At 38.5% G+C, this 20,518-nt stretch overlaps 1 protein-coding gene across 1 annotated transcript in view; it reads left to right on the top strand.

The window, feature by feature from the left end:
* CP (ceruloplasmin) overlaps nucleotides 1-20,518 on the top strand; it is a 62,872-nt gene that overhangs the window by 33,777 nt on the left and 8,577 nt on the right. The window contains exons 10-14 of the mRNA XM_065875802.1: nucleotides 11,597-11,747; nucleotides 13,861-14,073; nucleotides 14,901-15,108; nucleotides 16,614-16,753; nucleotides 17,846-17,974. Of these exons, the coding sequence (XP_065731874.1) occupies nucleotides 11,597-11,747; nucleotides 13,861-14,073; nucleotides 14,901-15,108; nucleotides 16,614-16,753; nucleotides 17,846-17,974 (841 nt within the window). The remainder of the gene's footprint in view (nucleotides 1-11,596; nucleotides 11,748-13,860; nucleotides 14,074-14,900; nucleotides 15,109-16,613; nucleotides 16,754-17,845; nucleotides 17,975-20,518) is intronic.

Below are 20,518 nucleotides of genomic sequence, written 5' to 3'. Positions count from 1 at the left end.
TTTTCCTCATATAAGATCTTGTACATATTCTTTTAGATTTATAACTAAGTATTTCATTAGGAGGATGCTAATGTAAATGGTATTGTTTTTAATTTCAAATTCCACTTTTCATTGCTAGTATATATGAGATTGACTTTTGTATATTAACCTTGCATCCTGTAACCTTACTATAATTGCTTATTAGTTACAGGAGTTACCTTGTCAGTCCTTTTGGATTTTCTACATAGATGATCATGTGATCTGTGAACAAAGACAGTTACTTTCTTTCTTCCCAATCTGCATACATTTTATTTCCTTTTCTTGTCATATTGCACTAGCTAAAACTTCCAGTATGATATTGAAAAGGAGTGATGAGAGGGGACATCCTTGTTTTGTACCTGATTTTAGTGGGAAAGCTTCTAGTTTCTCACCATTAAGTATTATCTTAGCGGTAGTTTTTTGGTAGATATTCTTTATCAAGTTGAGGAGTTCCCCCATTCTTATTTTACTAAGAGGTTTGTTTGTTTGTTTGTTTTGATCATGAATGGGTGTTGGATTTTGTCAAATGCTTTTTCTGTATCTATTGATATGACCACATGACTTTCCTTCTTTATCCTATTGATGTGATGGATCACATTAACTGATTTTTGAATGTTAAGCCAAGCTTGAGTACCTGTGATAAATCCCACTTGGTCATGGTATAGTTCTTTTTATACATTTTCAGATTCTATTTGCTAATTTTTTAAGGTATTTTACATCTATATTTGTTAGAGTTACTCATCTCTAGTTTTTCTGTAATGTCTTTGTCTGATCTTGGTATTAGAGTAATGTTGGCCTGCTAGAATGAGATAAGAAGTATTCTCTCTATTTTTGTCCTCTGATGGATTTAAAGAGAGTTAGTATAATTTCTTCCTTAAATGTTTAGTAGAATTCACCAATGAACACTTCTGGGCTGTTCTGGAAGGTTACTAGCTATTGGTTCAATTTTTTTAGTAGATACAGGCCTATTCAGAGTGTCTATTTCTTCTTGTGTGTTTTAGCAAATTGTGTCTTTCAAGGAATTGATCCATTTCATGTAGGTTGTCAAATTTATGGGCATAGATTTGTTCATAGTATTCCTTTATTATTCTTTTAATGTCTATAGGATCTGTAGTGATATCCCATATTTCATTTCTGATATTAGTAATTCGTGTTCTCTTTCATTTTTTCTTAGTTAGCCTGACTAACTGATTGATTGATTTTATTGATCTTTTCAAATAATCAGCTTTTAGCTTCACTGATTTTTTTCTATTGATTTACTGTTTTCAGTGTCATTGATCTCTTCTCTAACTCTTATTCCTTTATTTACAGAATAAAAGAATTCTTTTATTTTATTTTATTTAAAAAACAAATGTGTGTGTATGTATTCATATTCTAACTTTCTTTTTTCACTTAACAATATAATCTGTAAGTCTTTATACTGTAATATATGGAAATATTCCTCATTCTTTTTTACAGTGGATATTACTCCCTGGTGTAGACATGCCTCAGTTTATACAATCGGTCCACTATTTGGCAGGTGTTTCCACTCTTTCCAGTCTTTGCTCTTACAAATACATTTGTAACAGGTAGCCTTGTTCATATGTCTCTTTGTATTTTGACAACATGTCTTTGGGATAAATCTGGTTCTGGTGGGGCAAAGGATAAACACATGTACTCTTTTGCTAGATATTGCCAAATTCCCTTCCATAGGAATTGTACCATTTTATACTCCCACCAGGTATGAGATTAGATTATCTGTTTTCCACAGTTCATAAGTGTATTGTCAAATTTGGGGATTTTTACCAGTCTGATAGGACATAAACAGTACCTCTGTAATTTTAATTTGTGTTTCTCTTATTATTAGTTGTTGAACATTTTTTCAAATCGTTAAGAACTATATTCATTTCTTTTCCATGAATTGTTCATAACTTTATCCCATTTTTCTATAAGGTTATTTTTCTTCACTGATTTAGAAGCTTTCTATATATTAGTTATAGAAAGTGTTTGAGATATTAGTTGTATTTTTTATCTTAGTTTATCATTTGCCTTTATACTTTGCTTATGGATGTTGTTGTTTACCATGTGAAATTTTTATTTCTACCATCTTTTCCTTTATTGTTAATGGATTCCAAGTCATAGTTAAGAAAGTTTTCACAACTCTCAGGTTATAAAGGAATTCACCCATTCTGCCTTCAAGTACTTGTAAGGTTTCATTTTTCACTTTTAAGTCTCTGTTCCATTTAGAATTTATGCTGGTGTACAGTTAAGGAATAGATCAAATTTATCTTTTTCTAAATGGCTATCCAGTTATCTCAACACCATTTATTAAAAAGTCACACTTTAGGGGACTTCTCTGGTGGTCTAGTGGCTAAGACCCCACACTCCCAATGCAGGGGCCTGGGTTCGATCCCCGGTCAGGGAACTAGATCCCACATACATGCCACAACTAAAGATCCCACACGCTGCAACTAAGAGCCCGCTGGTCGCAACAAAGATCCTGCACGTGGCAATGAAGGTCCTGCTTGCCACAACTAAGATTTGACGCAGCCTAAATAAATAAATTTTTTTTTAAAAAGTCACACTTTAGCCCATTGATTTAAATGCTCCCCTCTATCAGATACTAAATTTTCATACACAATTGAGTCCATTTCTTGATTTTCTGTTCTATTCCATTGTTCTCTATCTATTCATGCACCAATACCATAGTATTATAATTACAGAGCCTCTATAATGTGTTTAAATGACTTGTAGCCATACCTCAAGGCACTTTTTTCATCATTTTAATGGCCATTTTTGCTTACTTATTCTTTCTAATGAACCTTGTAAAAACTTACCTGGCTCCAGAAAAAAAAAAATCCTGAGACTGTTTTATTGGGATTGTCTCAAATATACAAATTAGGAAAAACAGCCATTATTATAAAGTTGAGTAACCCTGCACAAGAACATATGTCTTTCCACTTGTTCAAGTCTACTTTTGTGTTTTTCAGGAGTATTTTATAGTTCCCCTTATATAGGTTTTGGATTTTTTTAAGTGTATGCCTAGATATTTTATTTTTATTTGTCTATTATAAATGGTAATGCTATCATTTAAAATTTTTAAATATGTTACTGAAAAAAATGGTTTTCTACCTTTTTTTTTAAAGGTTTTTACAACCATTTAAAAGAATTTTATCTATTTATTTATTTGGCTGCATTGGGTCTTAGTTGTGGCACGTGGGATCTTTGTTGCGGCATGTGGGATCTTTTGTTGTGGTGCATGGGCTCTTCATTGTGGTGCATGAGCTTCTCTGGTTGTGGTGCACGGGCTCCAGAGAGCGCAGGCTCAGTAGTTGTGGCATGGGCTTAGTTGCCCCACCACATGTGGGATCTTAATTCTCCGACCAGGGATCAAACCCGTGTCCCCTGCATTGGAAGGCGTATTCTTAACCACTGGACCACCAGGGAAGTCCCTGGTTTTCTACCTTTAAATTCCATTATTTTATCTTGTGCTTACCTTGGAAAGGAATAAAAGGAGACTAATGTTTATTGAACTCCGTTTAGGCACTTTTGCACATTTTACTCATTTAACCTTCACAGCAACCCAAGAGGCTAAGTATTGTTATCCCCATTTTTACAGAAGAGGAGCTGAGACTCAGTGAGTTGAGATTTAAAATGTGAGGTTTTTTCTCTACATATTTTGTTTTCTTCATTTGTCAAATGAGAGTCACAACACAGGAAGGTCTACAGGAACTATTAAAAGTCCTCATCCTGAGGACCTTCCTGGCAGTCCAGTGGTTAAGACTCTGCCCTTCCAATACAGGGAGTGCAGGTTTGATCCCTGGTCGAAGAGCTAAGATCCCACATGCTGCAAGGTGCAGCCAGAAAAAAAAAAAAAGTCCTCATCCTGGTTTTTTCATGTATTAGCCATGTGGCTTCAGATTGGATAAAATATTCAGAGTAAGTTAAATAGTACCTTGTTTAGTGTCTGAGATTAATGAAAATTTCTCTATTATTTTACCACTAAATATGACATTGGCTATTAGTTACTTTTTATTCTATTTCTGGTTTACTGGCACTGTGTTTTCTGTTTAAAATCACTTGAGCTGCTCAAAAAAAAAAAAAAAAGAAAAACCAAAAATAAAAAAAAGTACTGTGCTAGGCACAGAATTCATTGGTAAGTAAGACCTGCTCTAATAGAGTTTATATTCTAGTGTGTGGTGTAGCAGAAAGGAAGGGGCAAAGGGAGTGATGGCATGGAAAGGAGAGGAGATAAGCAAACAGAAAAAATAAAAATAACCTCAGAAAGTGATATGTGTTTTAAAAAAACAAAATAGGGTAATGTGATAGTGAATAGAAATTAAAGTTTAGATAATGTGGAAGTATTATTTGAGGTGAGATCTAAATTTTAAAGAGGCAGCCTTGCAAAACTCTGAGGGAAACACAAAAGGAACAGCTACTGCCAGAATGTCAAATTTTATAAAAATTTATTTTTAGATTTCCTTGAATTATTACCTATCTTTTCTCCTTTGACCAATAAGTGTGACCAAGTACATTAAGAATTTCCTATTGAACCATCCTTGCAGTTCTGGGGAAAAAAATATTACTTTGAGCATGTGTTTTTTTAAAATATATTTCTGTGTTGAATTTGATGGTGTTTTATTTAGAATTTCTCATCTAAGCTATAAGTAATATTAGTTTAGATTCTGTATGCTTTTTTAGTGATGTATCATAGTTGTACTATCTGCATTAAATAAATCGGGAAGAATTTTAATACCTTTACATTTTTGTAAATTTCTTTTGCTTTTATTAACTCATTTCTTCTTTTTATTTTTCTAAAATTTTCAGATATTTACAATATTTATTTTTATTTGGCTTTGCTTAAAATAAATATTTCAGACTCTCAGTTTATATGTTTAATTATATTCCATACATTATGACTTGTAGTGTTCTCATGGACATTACTTACTAAATTCTTAGAAGTTCAATTTTGTTTCTTCTTTGATCTGAGTTATTTGGACAAAATATGATTTTTTTTTTTACTTTTAGACCTTTTATGAGTAATTTTCAGTTTTGTTGCATTATAATTAGGAAATGTGACCTGTAAAATTTTCACTGAAGTTTTCTCTGCAGGTCAGTATGTAAGTGATTATAGAAGTTCCCTACTGGAATCCTGACACATCTGAAAATGTCACTTTGTTGTGCTTTGCCTGTATAGAATTTTTCAATCATAATCTTTTCCCCCAAAAATGTAATTGCTACTCTAACTTCCTCTGCCATTTATTGTACTAGAGGAGTCCAATGTTCATGGTAACTTTTAAAATGGATTATTGTAGAAATTTGTCTCTCTGAAATCCAAAATTTTTACCAGTACATTTTTAGGTATAGTTCTATATTACTAATTTTGTCTTGTTTTCAGTGAGGCTTTTGAATCTGAATAAATAGTGGTGAATATTTCCACCATTATTTATTATTATTATGTCTCACCCTTTTATAACTTCTCTCTAAAATCATTACTAGGTATATATTTTTCATCTTTGAATCTTTTCTTCTGACTTATGGGAGCTTTCTTAAGACCATCTGCATCAGTGATTCAGTTGTCTGCAGGATCTAACCTTCAGGTTAGTTGGATTTTTAAAATTTGATAAGCATGTGTTTCATCCAAAAAAATGATCTCAGGAAAAAGATATGCAATAATCTCTCAAGTTTTCTCTTTTTTTTTTTTTTTTTTTTTTTAAGTTTTCTCTTCTTTAAGAGAATAAGTTTTCCTCAGGGATTCATATGCTTTGATTCTTTAGACCAATTGCCTTCGTGTCAACTACTGAATCATTCCATAGACCAGATAGTGTTTCTGCTTCCTTATTTTTCACCAGGGATAGGGGAAGGGGAAGTGAGAATGCCCAGATGGTTGGAGATTGAGTGAATTCTTTTTCTTTTTTTGGAATTTTTGAATTTTATCTTTTTATACAAAGCGTTCTTATTACTTATCCATTTTAAACATATTAGTGTATATATGTCAATCCCAATCTCCCAATTCATCTCACCACCACCCCGACCCCTCTGTGGCTTTCCCCCCTTGGTGTGCATACGTTTGTGCTCTACATCTGTGTCTCAATTTCTGCCCTGCAAACCAGTTCATGTGTACCATTTTTCTAGGTTCCACATATATGCAATAATATACGATATTTGTTTTTCTTTTTCTGACTTACTTCACTCTGTATGACAGTCTCTAGATTCATCCAGGTCTCTACAAATGACCCAAATTCGTTCCTTTTTATGGCCGAGTAATATTCCATTGTATATAGGTACCACATCTTCTTTATCCACTCGTCTGTTGATGGCCATTTAGGTTGCTTCCATGACCCAGCTATTGTAAATAGTGCTGCAGTGAACATTGGGGTGAATGTGTCTTTTAGAATTATGGTTTTCTCTGGGTATATGCCCAGTAGTAGGATTGCTGGGTCATATGGTAATTCTATTTTTAGTTTTTTATGGAACATCCATACAGTTCTCCATAGTGGCTGTATCAATTTACATTCCCACCAACAGTGCAAGAGGGTTCCCTTTTCTCCACACCCTCTGCAGCATCTGTTGTTTGCAGATTTTCTGATGATGCCTATTCTAACTGGTGTGAGGTAATACCTCATTGTAGTTTTGATTTGCATTTCTCTAATATTTAGTGATGTTGAGCAGCTTTTCATGTGCTTCTTGGTCATCTGTATGTCTTCTTTGGAGAAATGTTTATTTAGGTCTTCTGCCCATTTTTTGATTGGATTGTTTATTTTTTTAATATTGAACTGCAGGAGATGTTTATATATTTGGGAGGTTAATCCTTTGTCCATTGATTCATTTGCAAATATTTTCTCCTATTCTGAGGGTTGTCTTTTCATCTTGTTTGTAGTTTCCTTTGCTTTGCAAAAGCATTTAAGCTTCCTTAGGTCCCATTTATTTATTTTTGTTTTTATTTCCATTACTCTAGGAGGTGGATCAAAAAAGATCTTGTTGTGATTTATGTCAAAGTGTGTTTTTCCTCTAAGAGTTTTATAGTGTCCGGTCTTACATTTAGGTCCCTAATCCATTTTGAGTTTATTTCTGTGTATGGTGTTAGGTAGTGTTCTAATTTCATTCTTTTACATGTAGCTGTCCAGTTTTCCCAGCACGACTTATTGAAGAGACTGTCTTTTCTCCACTGTATATCTTTTTCTCCATTGTATATCCTCCTTTGTCATAGATTAGTTGACCATAGGTGCGTGGGTTTATCTCTGGGCTTTCTATCCTGTTCCATTGACCTATATTTCTGTTTTTGTGCCAGTACCATATTGTCTTGATTACTGTAGCTTTACTGGCTATTGTATATCTACTATACTACTGTAGATTACTGTAGTATAGTCTGAAGTCAGGGAGTCTGATTCCTCCAGCTCCGTTTTTATCCTTCAAGACTGCTTTGGCTATTTGGGGTCTTTTGTGTCTCCATACAAATTTTAAGATTTTTTGTTCTAGTTCTGTAAAAACTGCCATTGGTAATTTGATAGGGATTGCATTGAATCTGTAGATTGCTTTAGGTAGTGTAGTCATTTTCACAATATTGATTCTTCCAATCCAAGAACATGGTATATCTCTCTGTCTGTTTGTATCATCTTTAATTTCATTCAGCAGTGTCTTATAGTTTTCTGCATACAGGTCTTTTGTCTCCCTAGGTAGGTTTATTCCTAGGTATTTTATTCTTTTTGTTGCAGTGGTAAATGTGTTTCCTTAATTTCTCTTTCAGATTCTTCATCATTAGTTTATAGGAATGCAAGAGATATCTGTGCATTAATTTTGCATCCTGCAACTTTACCAAATTCATTGATTAGCTCTAGTAGTTTTCTGGTGGCATCTTTAGGATTCTCTATGTATAGTATCCTATCATCCGCAAACAGTGACAGTTTTACTTCTTCTTTTCCAATTTGTATTCCTTTTATTTCTTTTTCTTCTGATTGCCGTGGCTAGGACTTCCAAAACTAAGTTGAATAATAGTGGTTAGAGTGGACATCCTTGTCTTGTTCCTGATCTTAGAGGAAATGCTTTCAGTTTTTCGCCATTGAGAACAATGTTCGCTGTGGGTTTGTCATATATGGCCTTTATTATGTTGAGATAGGTTCCCTCTATGCCCACTTTCTGGAGAGTTTTTATCATAAATGGGTGTTGAATTTTGTCAAAAGCTTTTTCTGCATCTATTGAGATGATCATTTATTCTTCAATTTGTTAATACGGTGTATCACACTGATTGATTTTCGTATTTTGAAGAATCCTTGCATCCCTGAGATAAATGTCACTTGATCATGGTGTATGATCCTTTTAATGTGTTGTTGGATTCCGTTTGCTAGTATTTTGTTGAGGAGTTTTGCATCTATGTTCCTCAGTGATATTGGCCTGTAGTTTTTTTTCTTTGTGACATCTTTGTCTGGTTTTCGTATCAGGGTGATGGTGGCCTCATAGAATGAGTTTGGGAGTGTTCCTCCCTCTGCTATATTCTGGAAGAGTTTGAGAAGGATAGGTGTTAGCTCTTCCCTAAATGTTTGATAGAATTCGCCTGTGAAGCCATCTGGTCCTGGGCTTTTGTTTGATGGAAGATTTTTAATTGCAGTCTCAATTTCAGGACTTGTGATTGGTCTGTTTATATTTTGCATTTCTTCCTCGTTCAGTCTAGGAAGGTTGTGCTTTTCTAAGAATTTGTCCATTTCTTCCAGGTTGTCCATTTTATTGGCATAGAGTTACTTGTAGTAATCTCTCATGATCCTTTGTATTTCTGCAGTGTCAGCTGTTACTTCTCCTTTGTCATTTGTAATTCTGTTGATTTGAGTCTTCTCCCTTTTTGCCTTGATGAGTCTGGCTAATGGTTTATCAATTGTGTTTATCTTCTCAAAGAACCAGCTTTTAGTTTTATTGATCTTTGCTATTGTTTTCTTTGTTTCTATTTCATTTATTTCTGCTCTGATCTTTGTAATTTCTTTCCTTCTGCTAACTTTGGGTTTTGTTTGTTCTTCCTTCTCTAGTTCTTTTAGGTGTAGGTTAGAGCGTTTATTTGAGATTTTTCTTGTTTCTTGAGGTAGGCTTGGATTGCTATAAACTTCCCTCTTAGAACTTCTTTTGCTGCATCCCATAGGTTTTGGGTCTTTGTGTTTTCATTGTCCTTTGTCTCTAGGTATTTTTTTGATTTCCTCTTTGATTTCTTCAGTGATTTCTTGGTTATTTAGTAACGTATTGTTTAGCCTCCATGTGTTTGTGTTTTTTATGTTTTTTTCCCTGTAATTGATTTCTAATCTCATAGTGTTGTGGTCAGAAAAGATGCTTGATATGATTTCAGTTTTCTTAAATTTACTGAGTCTTGATTTGTGACCCAAGATGTGATCTATCCTGGAGAATGTTCCATGCGCACTTGAGAAGAAAGTGTCATCTGCTGTTTTCGGATGGATGTCCTATAAATATCAATTAAATCTATCTGGTCTGTTGTGTCATTTAAAGCTTGTGTTTCCTTATTAATTTTCTGTCTGGATGATCTGTCATTGGTGTAAGTGAGGTGTTAAAGTCTCCCACTATTATTGTGCTGCTGTCGATTTCCTCTTTTATAGCTGTTAGCAGTTGCCTATGTATTGAGGTGCTCCTATGTTGGTTGCATATATATTTATAATAATATAAATACAGGTTTATCCTGTATAGGACTCTGCGCTTCCTGGACTTGGGTGACTATTTCCTTTCCCATGTTAGGGAAGTTTTTGACTATACTCTCTTCAAATATTTTCTTGGGTCCTTTCTCTCTCTCTTCTCCTACTGGGACCCCTATAATGCGAATATTGTTGCGTTTAACGTTGTCCCAGAGGTCTCTTAGGTGTCTTAATTTCTTTTAATTCTTTTTTCTTTATTCTGTTCAGCAGCAGTGAATTCCACCATTCTGTCTTCTAGGTCATTTATCTGTTCTTCTGCCTCAGTTATTCTTCTATTGATTACTTCCAGTGTAGTTTCATTTCAGTTATTGTATTGTTCATCTCTGTTTGTTTGTTCTTTAATTCTTCTAGGTCTTAAACATTTCTTGCATCTTCTCCATCTTTGCCTCCATTCTTTTTCCGAGGTCCCGGATCATCTTCACTATCATTATTCTGAATTCTTTTTCTGGAAGGTTGCCTATCTCCACTTCATTTAGTTATTTTTTCTTGTTTCTTCATCTGGTACATAGCCCTCTGCCTTTTCATCTTGTCTATCTTTCTGTGAGTGTGGTTTTTGTTCCACTGGCTGTAGGATTATAGTTCTTGCTTCTGCTGTCTGTCCTCTGGTGGATGAGGCTAGCTAAGAGGCTTGAGCAAGTTTCCTGATGGGAGGGACTGGTGGTGGGTAGAGCTGGGTGTTGCTCTGGTGGGCAGAGCTCAGTAAAACTTTAATCCACTTGACTGCTGATGGGTGGGCCTGTTTCCCTCCCTGTTGGTTGTTAGGTCTCAAGCAACCCAACACAGGAGCCTACCTGGGCTCTTTGGTGGGGTTAATGGCAGACTCTGGGAGGGCTCACGCCAAGGAGTACTTCCCAGAACTTTTGCTGCCAGTGTCCTTGTCCTCACGGTGAGGCACAGCCACCACACGCCTCTGCAGGAGACCCTCCAACACTAGCAGGTAGGTCTGGTTCAGTCTCCTATGGGGTCACTGCTCCTTCCCCTGGGTCCCAATGTGCACACTACTTTGCGTGTGCCCTCCAAGAGTGGAGTCTTTGTTTCCCCCAGTCCTGTCGAAGTCCTGTAATCAAATCCCACTAGCATTCAAAGTCTGATTTTAGGCATTCCTCCTCCCTTTGCCAGACCCCCAGGTTCGGAAGCCTGACGTGGGGCTCAGAACCTTCACTCCAGTGTGTGGACTTCTGTGGCATAAGTGTTCTCCAGTTTGTGAGTCACCCACCCACCAGTTACGGGATTTGATTTTATTGTGATTGCACCCCTCCTACCATCTCACTGTGGCTTCTCCTTTACCGTTGGTTGTGGGGTATCTTTTTTGGTGAGTTCCAGTGTCTTCCTGTTGATGATTGTTCAGCAGTTAGTTGTGATTCTGGTGCTCTCGCAAGAGGGAGTGAGAGCACGTCCTTCTACTCCGCCATCTTGAACCAATCTGTGTGTGAATTCTTGTTCCAATTCACTTGCAGGCTATTTCTGCACTTAAGATGTATCTGCTTCCACGTGCTCTGCTTTACAGGAATTCTTTGAGCTTTCATGACTGTGAATAGCACCTTCCCTAATTTCTAGCACAAGCACAAAATCCCTGCCCCATTTTAACAATTAAATGCCCCATTTTAACAATTTGGGGGTGGGTTCAAGTGAAACGGGCAGAGCTGGCAGAAAGGTAGGGAGAGGAGAGTCAGAACTTTTAAGTGCAGAGAGAGGCTTAGATTATTGTGTTGAGCCAAAAATCTACTACGCAGATACCAATCAAAGTTCTGGTGGTCAACAGCAGTATGTTGTGAGCTCCATTTTCAAACAGGAATGGAAACTTCAGTTCTTGTCCTTCCTTTAGCATGTTTGTGCATAAATAGTATTGTATATATGGAAGTCTTTCTGCTTTACTTATTCTGTCTTCACCTCATTGTTCTTGTTTTGATTTACAGAAGGATGTAGACAAGGAGTTCTATTTGTTTCCTACAGTGTTTGATGAGAATGAGAGTTTACTCCTGGACGATAATATTAGAATGTTTACAACAGCACCTGATCAGGTGGATAAGGAAAATGAAGACTTTCAGGAATCTAATAAGATGCACTGTAAGTACTGTATCATCCACCAATATCAAGTTATTTCAGTGCTGCACATGTAATGCTTTTTTTTTTTTTTTTGCGGTATGCGGGCCTCTCCCTGTTGTGGCCTCTCCCGTTGCAGAGCACAGGCTCCGGACGCGCAGGCTCAGCAGCCATGGCTCACGGGCCCAGCCGCTCCGCGGCATGTGGGATCCTCCCGGACCGGAGCACGAACCCGCGTCCCCTGCATCGGCAGGCGGACTCTCAACCACTGCGCCACCAGGGAAGCCCTGTAATACTTTTAATTAAACCAAAATACTAATAGCTTTGCCCATTGATTAATTTTCAATAAATGATTAAATACCATAGTGCTCTAAGGGTAATACTGTTGATTATTTAACATGTAAGTCAATTGAATCTTCATTTCACTTAATTCAAAATAATAAAACATATAATATATGCCAATTAGATGCATGGTCCTTAAAATGTGGTCCCTGGGTCAGCCACCTCAGCATCACCCAGGTACTTGTTAGGAATGCAAGTTCTTGGGCTCCATCCCTGACCTACTGAATCAGAAACTTTGGGTGTGGGGCTAGAAATCTGTTTAACATATCCTCCAGGTTGTTCTGATATATGCTTAAATTTGAGAGCAATTGGATTAGATGCTTTTCTCATCTATGGCTTAACAATGACAGGCTCCTTTTATGATCTCTGCTGTCAAGAACTTCAATGATTCTCATCCTTGACTACATGTAAGAATCCCCTAGGAATTTTAACAAACTATTAAAGCTATTTTTTAAATCCTCAGGACAACCTCCAGAGACTTTTATTTAATTGAAACAGCATCAGATTAACTCCTACTGTAATTCTAAAATACAGTTAGAGGGACTTCCCTGGCGGTCCAGTGGTTAAGACTCCATGCTTCCACTGCAGAGGGCACAGGTTCAATCCCTGGCAGGTGAACTAAGATCTCACATGCCGAGGGCGTTGCCAAAAATAAATAAACAAATGGTTGACTTATATGGTATGTGAATTGTATTTCAATAAAGCTGTTAAGAAATAAAATTTTTTAAAAATACATAAAATACAGTTAGAGTTTAGAGATAGCAAGCTGATTGATCATAATGTCCATGCCACTAATGGACAACATATGAAAATCACTACAACCAGAAGGAAAAAAAGTAAAGTTGTATTACAAACTGATGTTGTTTTTAAAATTGGATTGATAATAGTCACACCACCCACAATCTTTAAAATACTTCTTTTGATTTTGTATTTTGGAGGAGTCAAGAATATTATCTATTAAAAATAGCAGTGAGGGACTTCCCTGGTGGTGCAGTGCTTAAGAATCTGACTGCCAATGCAGGGGACACGGGTTCGAGGCCTGGTCCGGGAGAATCCCACATGCCACAGAGCAGCTAAGCCCGTGTGCCACAACTACTGAGCCCGTGCTCTAGAGCCCATGAGCCACAACTACTGAGCCCGCGTGCCACAACTACTGAAGCCTGCACGCCTACAGCCCATGCTCCACAACAAGAGAAGCCACTGCAATGAGAAGCCCGCGCACTGCAACAAAGAGTAGCCCCCGCTCGTTGCAACTAGAGAAAGCCCATGCGCAGCAACGAAGACCCAACGCAACCAAAAATAAATAAATAAATAAAAGGATCTATCAAACTGGATGGTAGAGTTATAAAATAAAAAAAGAGCGGTGACAGGAAACTTCCTGTGTACACTCTTCCCTGTTATTCAAGATGAATCATTTCCATCTAGAGCAACAAACACATTCCCAGCCTACAGTGCCCTGGAAGAGCTGTTATTATCCACCCATTTTGGTGCTCACAAATATGGCCCTTGAGAGAACTGAGAAGTGACTCGCTGGGAAGAACAGTGAGATTCCCAGGGCCCAGAACTTCAAGAACCCTGCATTCAGCTCTACGCCTTTCAGCCAAGGCCTGCCTGGAAGTGCTGCGTACAGCAAGGAGTTGCAGAGACATTCCTGAGGCATACAGGGGTGGGCAGGCCTGAATGGGTCTTTTAAAAATTAAATAAACCCAGTTGGCTCTGGAAAGTCTGGGAGGTTGTCATGAAGTAGGATGTAAGATTAAACCACTTTCAAAATATCATTTCCCAACCTTTACAGCCATGAATGGATTCATGTACGGGAATCAGCCTGGTCTCAATATGTGCCGAGGAGATTCAGTTGTGTGGTATTTATTCAGTGCTGGAAATGAGGTTGATGTACACGGGATATACTTTTCAGGAAACACTTATCTGTCAAGAGGAGAAAGGAGAGACACAGCAAACCTCTTCCCTCAAACAAGTCTGAGGCTCTTCATGCAGCCTGACACTGAAGGTATATTCCTTTAAAGTCAAGACAAGTTTCTGTTGGATCGATTCGTGTGGTTTCAGTTTAAAATTCAGTGTTGGAGGATAAGCTCATCCCCTCCCCAAGCCTCCCAACTACTCTTCCTTCCCTTGGAAGATATGTCTGGGCTATTGTCAGCTAAGTATATGCCAGAGAGGTCCATTTCCTGTTTGTTGGGGGGAGGGAAGGGAGTGACAAAAGTGTACTGAGGTTTCTCCCATTTCAACCTAGTCAAATCCTCAAGATGGTCTCCTTTTCAGTTATGGGCCTTTAAAGATACCTGGCAAATCAGACTAGAAAGGGAACTCCCACAAAGGCTTTGCATCTAAACTTTTTGTCATGTCTCTGTCCCCTAGGTGTAGTGTTGGCTTATTAGTTGTCTACAATTGAATAGGCTATATTAGAACTCTAGCCATGCAAATTCAGAGACACTGACAGAACTGTCTCTGAATGAGTAAAACAAACTAAAACAAAAAAGAATTTTAACCAAAACGTGAAAATATGCTAACTTGCCTCAGGCTTTATTTGGTTCATAAGATGCCACTAAAACGCAGGACATGTTCAGTGTCACCTTTCCTTTATTAGGCAAATGTAAATACAACAGTGAGCAAAAGAGATATATCAAGTATCTGCTTTCATGGAGATGAAATTCTAATGCAGGGAGACAGACAACAAGCAAGTATATTAATGCGTATATCAAGTGGTTATAAGTACTATGAAGAAAAATAGGGAAGGGGAAGGGGCTGATGACTGATAGGGAAAGGTGAATAAAAATACTCAGAGGAGGTGAACTGCCTTTTTATTTACCATTCCAGGGACTTTTGATGTTGAGTGCCTCACAACTGATCACTACACAGGTGGCATGAAACAAAAATACACTGTGAACCAGTGCAGGCAGCCATCTGAGAATTCATACCACTACCTGGGAGAAAGGACCTACTACATCGCAGCGGTGGAGGTGGAATGGGATTATTCCCCAAGTAGGAAATGGGAAAAGGAGCTGCATCATTTACAAGAACTAAAGTAATTCTCCAGATTCTGATTCCCAATTTTTTTTAGCTTTCTCTTTCAGAGTAGTAAGAATTATGCTAAATTAAAAACCAACGAACAGTTGCATTAAACAATAACAACAAAAACAGCAACAAAATGCTTCCTAGGGACCCTCCTCATTCGTTTCTGCTTCTCTCAATTTTCTCACAGGAAAATTTTCATTTATCTCATTTGATTCTTTGCAGTTACTCATCTTACTTTCTTTTCTGTTAGATTCTCTTCTCATATTCATGTGCCCTTGTCAGATTTTCAAACTAAAACCAAAATTAATGCCTATATTCACAGCTAAAATAATTTTCTTTACCAACCATTTGTTGCTTATCTTTAGTCCAGATATTTCATTATGAGTCTAGTAATCAGTTATTTCACATTCTTAAAACTATTTATTATATATGGAAGAATATTTTAAATTTTTGAGGGCACTAGAGCAGATATGGTCTCTGCCCTCTAAGAACTTACAGGATAATATGCTTCAAAAACCACCAATAACATGTACGCTGTGGAAATGTAAAAGTGAGGTCAGTGAACAAATATAAGTAAAGGATGGTTATTGGAGCTTCAGAAACAGTACGTTTAGTGCAGCATCACCTGACACTTCCAGGTGTAGCTCTTTTATACTTTGCCAAGCACTCTCCCCTCTCCCATCTCCCATTATGCACTAACCCTTTGGGGATATGATTTGAGAGATCAGGGTGGGCTTGTGTTCAGATCTGGAGTGCACAACATGACTGGTAACCTACAGCAAGGCAGGTGGTTAGCTGGTCAGTTTGACGGCCATGGTGAGTGTGATTTGTGCTGTAAGGGAGTAAAAGTTTATTTCAAAGATTGGGATAGAACTGTTAAAAGTATGCAGAGCCGTTAGGAGTCAATGAAAGCTTTAGATCAGGGAATGGCTGGATAAAAAGGCCATTTCTGTTCCTATAGACCAGAAATACTGCAGTAAGCAGAGAACACTTCATTGATGAACTCTGGACTCATAACATTTTAGAGCCATATAGAAAACTTAGAGACGACCTCATCGAATACCTCGTTTTTTGTTTTTTTTTGTTTTTGGTCACGCTGCGTGGTTTGCAGGATCTTAGTTCCCCGACCAGGGATTGAACCTGGGCCCTCACAGTGAAAGTGCAGCGTCCTAACCACTGGACTGCCAGGGAATCCCCTTGAATACCTCATTTTAGGGATGAAGAAACTAAGGCTCTGACAGGCAATGACTAGCTAGACATCATTTTAGCTAGTGACAGAGCCAGGGCCAGGACTCTGATGACTCCACTCCTAGCTAGGTACACTTTCTACCACACCTGTCTATTGATAAAGTCTTATTCTTTCTTGCTCAAATGGGACAGTGATATTAAAAACTAGCATAATTAAATAAAAAAATATTTTTATTCAAAATTTAAAACTCAACTTCCACTTTCCTTAAGACAAATACTAACCTTAGTCGTGTGTGTGTGTGTGTGTGTGTGTGTGTGTATTTTAAGTCTTTCAAATGCATTTTTAGATAAGGAAGAATTTTACATAGGCTCAAAGTACAAGAAAGTTGTGTATCGGCGATTCACTGACAGCACATTCCAAGTTCCTGGGGAGAGAAAACCTGAAGAAGAACACCTGGGAATTCTAGGTACTGCCCTAGCTCCAGTTCATCGGGTGTGGGTTGGTGATGTGGTAATCCATGCGGTGAGAGTCAGTCCATGTCTATGGGCTTCCTTTTCTTGGTTCATTTATTAACATTATTCAAATAAAAATGAAAAACAAAATCTATTTAATAAAATGAGAAGCCTATATTTTCTAAAAATATGGCATAAGAAAATCTTACTTACTTCTATCAGAAACAATGTATAATATCCCATGTACTAATGCAATTATATATATTTGGTGTTTATCATATTGATGCCTTTATTTTTGATGAAATTGCTAGAAATTACTTTCTACTGAAATTCTTAACCAAGTTCTCCCTGTTATTCTACTACTCCCCCCCCCCAAAAAAATCGTAACTATTTACTTTTAAAATTAAGATGTAAACGATCAACTTTAAGAAGAAGTATACATATAAACAAGGAAATAAGGAAAAGGGAAAAGTGTTATGGGGCACAAGGCTGGGGAAAAGTCGACTTCAATTTTTCAGGAATCACTTTAAGACAGAATGTCTAAGAACTCCACCAACACTGGTCTTGGGAATTTTCTTTAAAATCATCAAGCGAAGGGGAAGCCATTCCCAAGCCCACTGTGTTCCTACACCAACAGAATTCCCTGGGGCTTTCTTATCCTCCGTTCCGGGAGTAAGACACCCAAGGGAGAGTGGCATTGTTTTTGGGTCACAGAAATTCTCTCAGGCAGGAGACAAGCTAAAATTGGCTAGAGGGTAGGAACGGGTGGGGTAGCCCCACCCATCCTTTCAAAGGCAGTACTGTCCTTAATTCACAGGAAGGTCTAGAACTTTCAGGCCCAAACCTCCCCTAGGACTCTTGATGAGACATGCACCCATAGTCTCCATCTTTAGAGACAGCCGTTAACTAGTGTTTTTATCCTGAATCCTCTGGGACTGGGTATCGATCCAAGAGTACTACAGCATGAAGCGAGGCGGCAGGGGGGACACGACAAAGACAGCATCCTTAACGATAAAAAAAGTTAACCTGATCTTTGCTTTTATTACTGAGTTAGAGCTTCCAATCTGATAGCTATATAAGCCAGTCTTCCTTTTCACTCTTGCCAGGTCCACAACTTCATGCAGATGTTGGAGACAAAGTTAATATTATCTTTAAAAACATGGCCACAAGGTCCTACTCAATACACGCCCATGGGGTGAAAACGGAGAGTTCTACAGTGACTCCAACCGCACCAGGTATTCACAGTGTGGGGAAGGGTACATTTTAATAGACGTTACAGCCTTTCCACAAACACCTGTTATCCACATGAGTGCGTCTAGAGACAGTGAAGAAGCAGGTGGTTGAGAGGGCACACACAGAGATGTGGCTGTGTGATATATGCCTACATGCACATACCAAACAAAAAACAAAATCCACAGGACTGTAAAGAACAAAATCTGATGGTACTGAACACCCTCACATACTCAAGGCTGAGTCAGCAGAGATGATCTCCCCAGGCTCAGCTAGAACACATCCCAGACAGCATCTGTCATGTGGCTGAAAGTTTCCATGCCTGTATCCAAAGACAGGGTCCTAAGGGCAGATGCTGCCACTTAGAATTTCAAATCCCTCGAATCTAGCCCAGTATCTGGCATGGACTAGGAACTCAGTAAATGTCTCTTTAATTAATACAGAGTAATAAGTGCAATGGATTAAATACATAAATGTGCATTTTCTTTAATAAAAGCTATATTTTTCTTCTATTTGTTGGAAAGTTGGCTTCTAGGAAAGGACCATTTCTCAGTAATTTAGCAGTTCTCAAAATACATCAAGTGAGAAAAAATAAATTACTCTAGAGAGTTGGTCTTGTCAGTATAAGGGAATAGAAATAAAAGGCCCTGGCTTCATTACCCTCACATTCTTCCAAGATAAACAGTAAATAAATATAGATAGAATATCAAATTGTAGAAAGTGCTATGTAAAAGATTAAGGCAGATGAGAGAAAGTAAGTAAAAGGGTGTTATTTTAGGTAGGGGGTTGGTCAGGAGGGCTTCTTTGAGGAGGTGCCACTGGTGAAGACACCTAAATGATGAGTAGTAATGAGCCTCAGGGAGTTGTAGAGGGAGAGCATTCTAGGTCCCGAGATGGAAGTGGACTTGGTGCATCTGAGGAATGGCCAAAGGCCAGAGCAGAGCAAACGGGGGCAGAATGTGAGGAGATGAGATCTAGGCAGGTCAGGGAGCCAGATGCAGTAGGAGGGAGGGGGACATCAGAGGCCATGGTTACGACCTTACATTTCATTCTGAAATCCCATGTGAGAGTTTGAGCTGGACAGTGATGATCCGATGAACACTTTTTAAAGCGGCAGTCCCCAGCCTTTTTGGCACCGGGGACCGGTTTCGTGGAAGACAATTTTTCCACGGACAGTGGGGCAGTGGAGGGGGTGCTGTTCAGGGGGTACTGTGAGCAGTGGGGAGCGATGGGGGGCGGCAGATGAAGCTTCACTTGCTTGCCCGCTGCTCACCTCCTGCTGTGTGGCCCAGTTCCTAACAGGCCGTGGACAGGTACCGGCCCGCAGCCCGGGGGTTGGTGTGTGAAAAAGTGACTGTAGGGGACAAGGGCAGAAGTCAAGGCTCAGTTAGGGGACTATCGCAATAATCTGGGTAAAGAATTAGTAAGACTTGTACCAGGGTAGAAGCAGCTGAAGTGGTGAATTGTATTCTGGTTCCATTTTAAAGGTGGTGCTAAAAGGACCTGCTAAAAGGTTGGTTGTTAGGGCAAGAGTCAAGGACAAGCCCAGGCATCAAACACTGATGGCAGAGCAGGTGGGGGCGGGGAATGGAGAAGAGACAATAGGAGTTTAGATGAAGAGACAAAATGTTCAGGTGATGAACCTACTCTTTAAATTTTCAGTGAAACATCCTGTTTACAAAAAGGGTGAGGACACAGGGGCGGGTAAGATGGAGGACTTGAGGAAAAAGGAAAAAGTCTACCATATCCCGAGACCATCCCTCAAATCCTGCTTGATTCCCTCGTAAAGGAATTTGTCAAATTCTAGCTAATTAAACTCCGACAGCAGGAATATATAATGGTGAGGTCTGCATAAATAGACAGTGAGTGGCCATGGCTGAAAGTCAAGGTCTTGTGAGTAGTTGTACAGGATGCCGTGAGGCGACTGGCAGCAAAGATCAGGCTGGAGAGAAGCCCAGGGCAAGTGGAAGAAGGTAAAGACCTTAGAAAGATAGGAGGGTGGAGCTACTTGAAAGTGTGAAGGTCCAGGGTGTGGTCGTGTCCTGTAGTATGTGACAGAGCTGTGACAGAACAGTGTATGGTATGACAGAATGGGGCGGACAAGAGAGGTCACTGACAGGTCAGTGACCCATGAGATCAAGCGGTCTAATGGTTCCTTGCCAGGAACTGTGAAATCGCTGAGGATAATGGTGAAAAAGGAAAACAGGCAGGCAGGCAGTGGTGAAGCTGTAGGAATTACACAGGGTAGTCCAGATACACAGACACAAAGAAGACAGCGGGGAAGCGGCTGGCACTGGGGGAAAATCGCTTGAGAGTTGAAAAGAAAAAAGTGTATTAGAGAAGCAGACTTCAAACTAAGTCTAAGGAAAGATCTATTGTGAAGTTTCTTCAAATTGTGATACTGAATTGCCACCTCCTGGCTTTGTAGCGTGGCCTGTGTTTCATGGCTAGTTAATTTATAACTGAAAAAGAATATATAAAAGTGTGTCTTACAGTTGGTCTTCAAACTAAATTCTTTTTTTTCCCCAAATTCAGACAAAATTTACTTA

Source organism: Phocoena phocoena, chromosome 4 (assembly GCF_963924675.1).
Source record: "Phocoena phocoena chromosome 4, mPhoPho1.1, whole genome shotgun sequence".
Taxonomy (NCBI): Eukaryota; Metazoa; Chordata; class Mammalia; order Artiodactyla; family Phocoenidae; genus Phocoena; species Phocoena phocoena.
The sequence above is the reverse complement of the archived record's forward strand: the minus strand, read 5'-3'. Positions and strand labels throughout refer to the sequence as shown.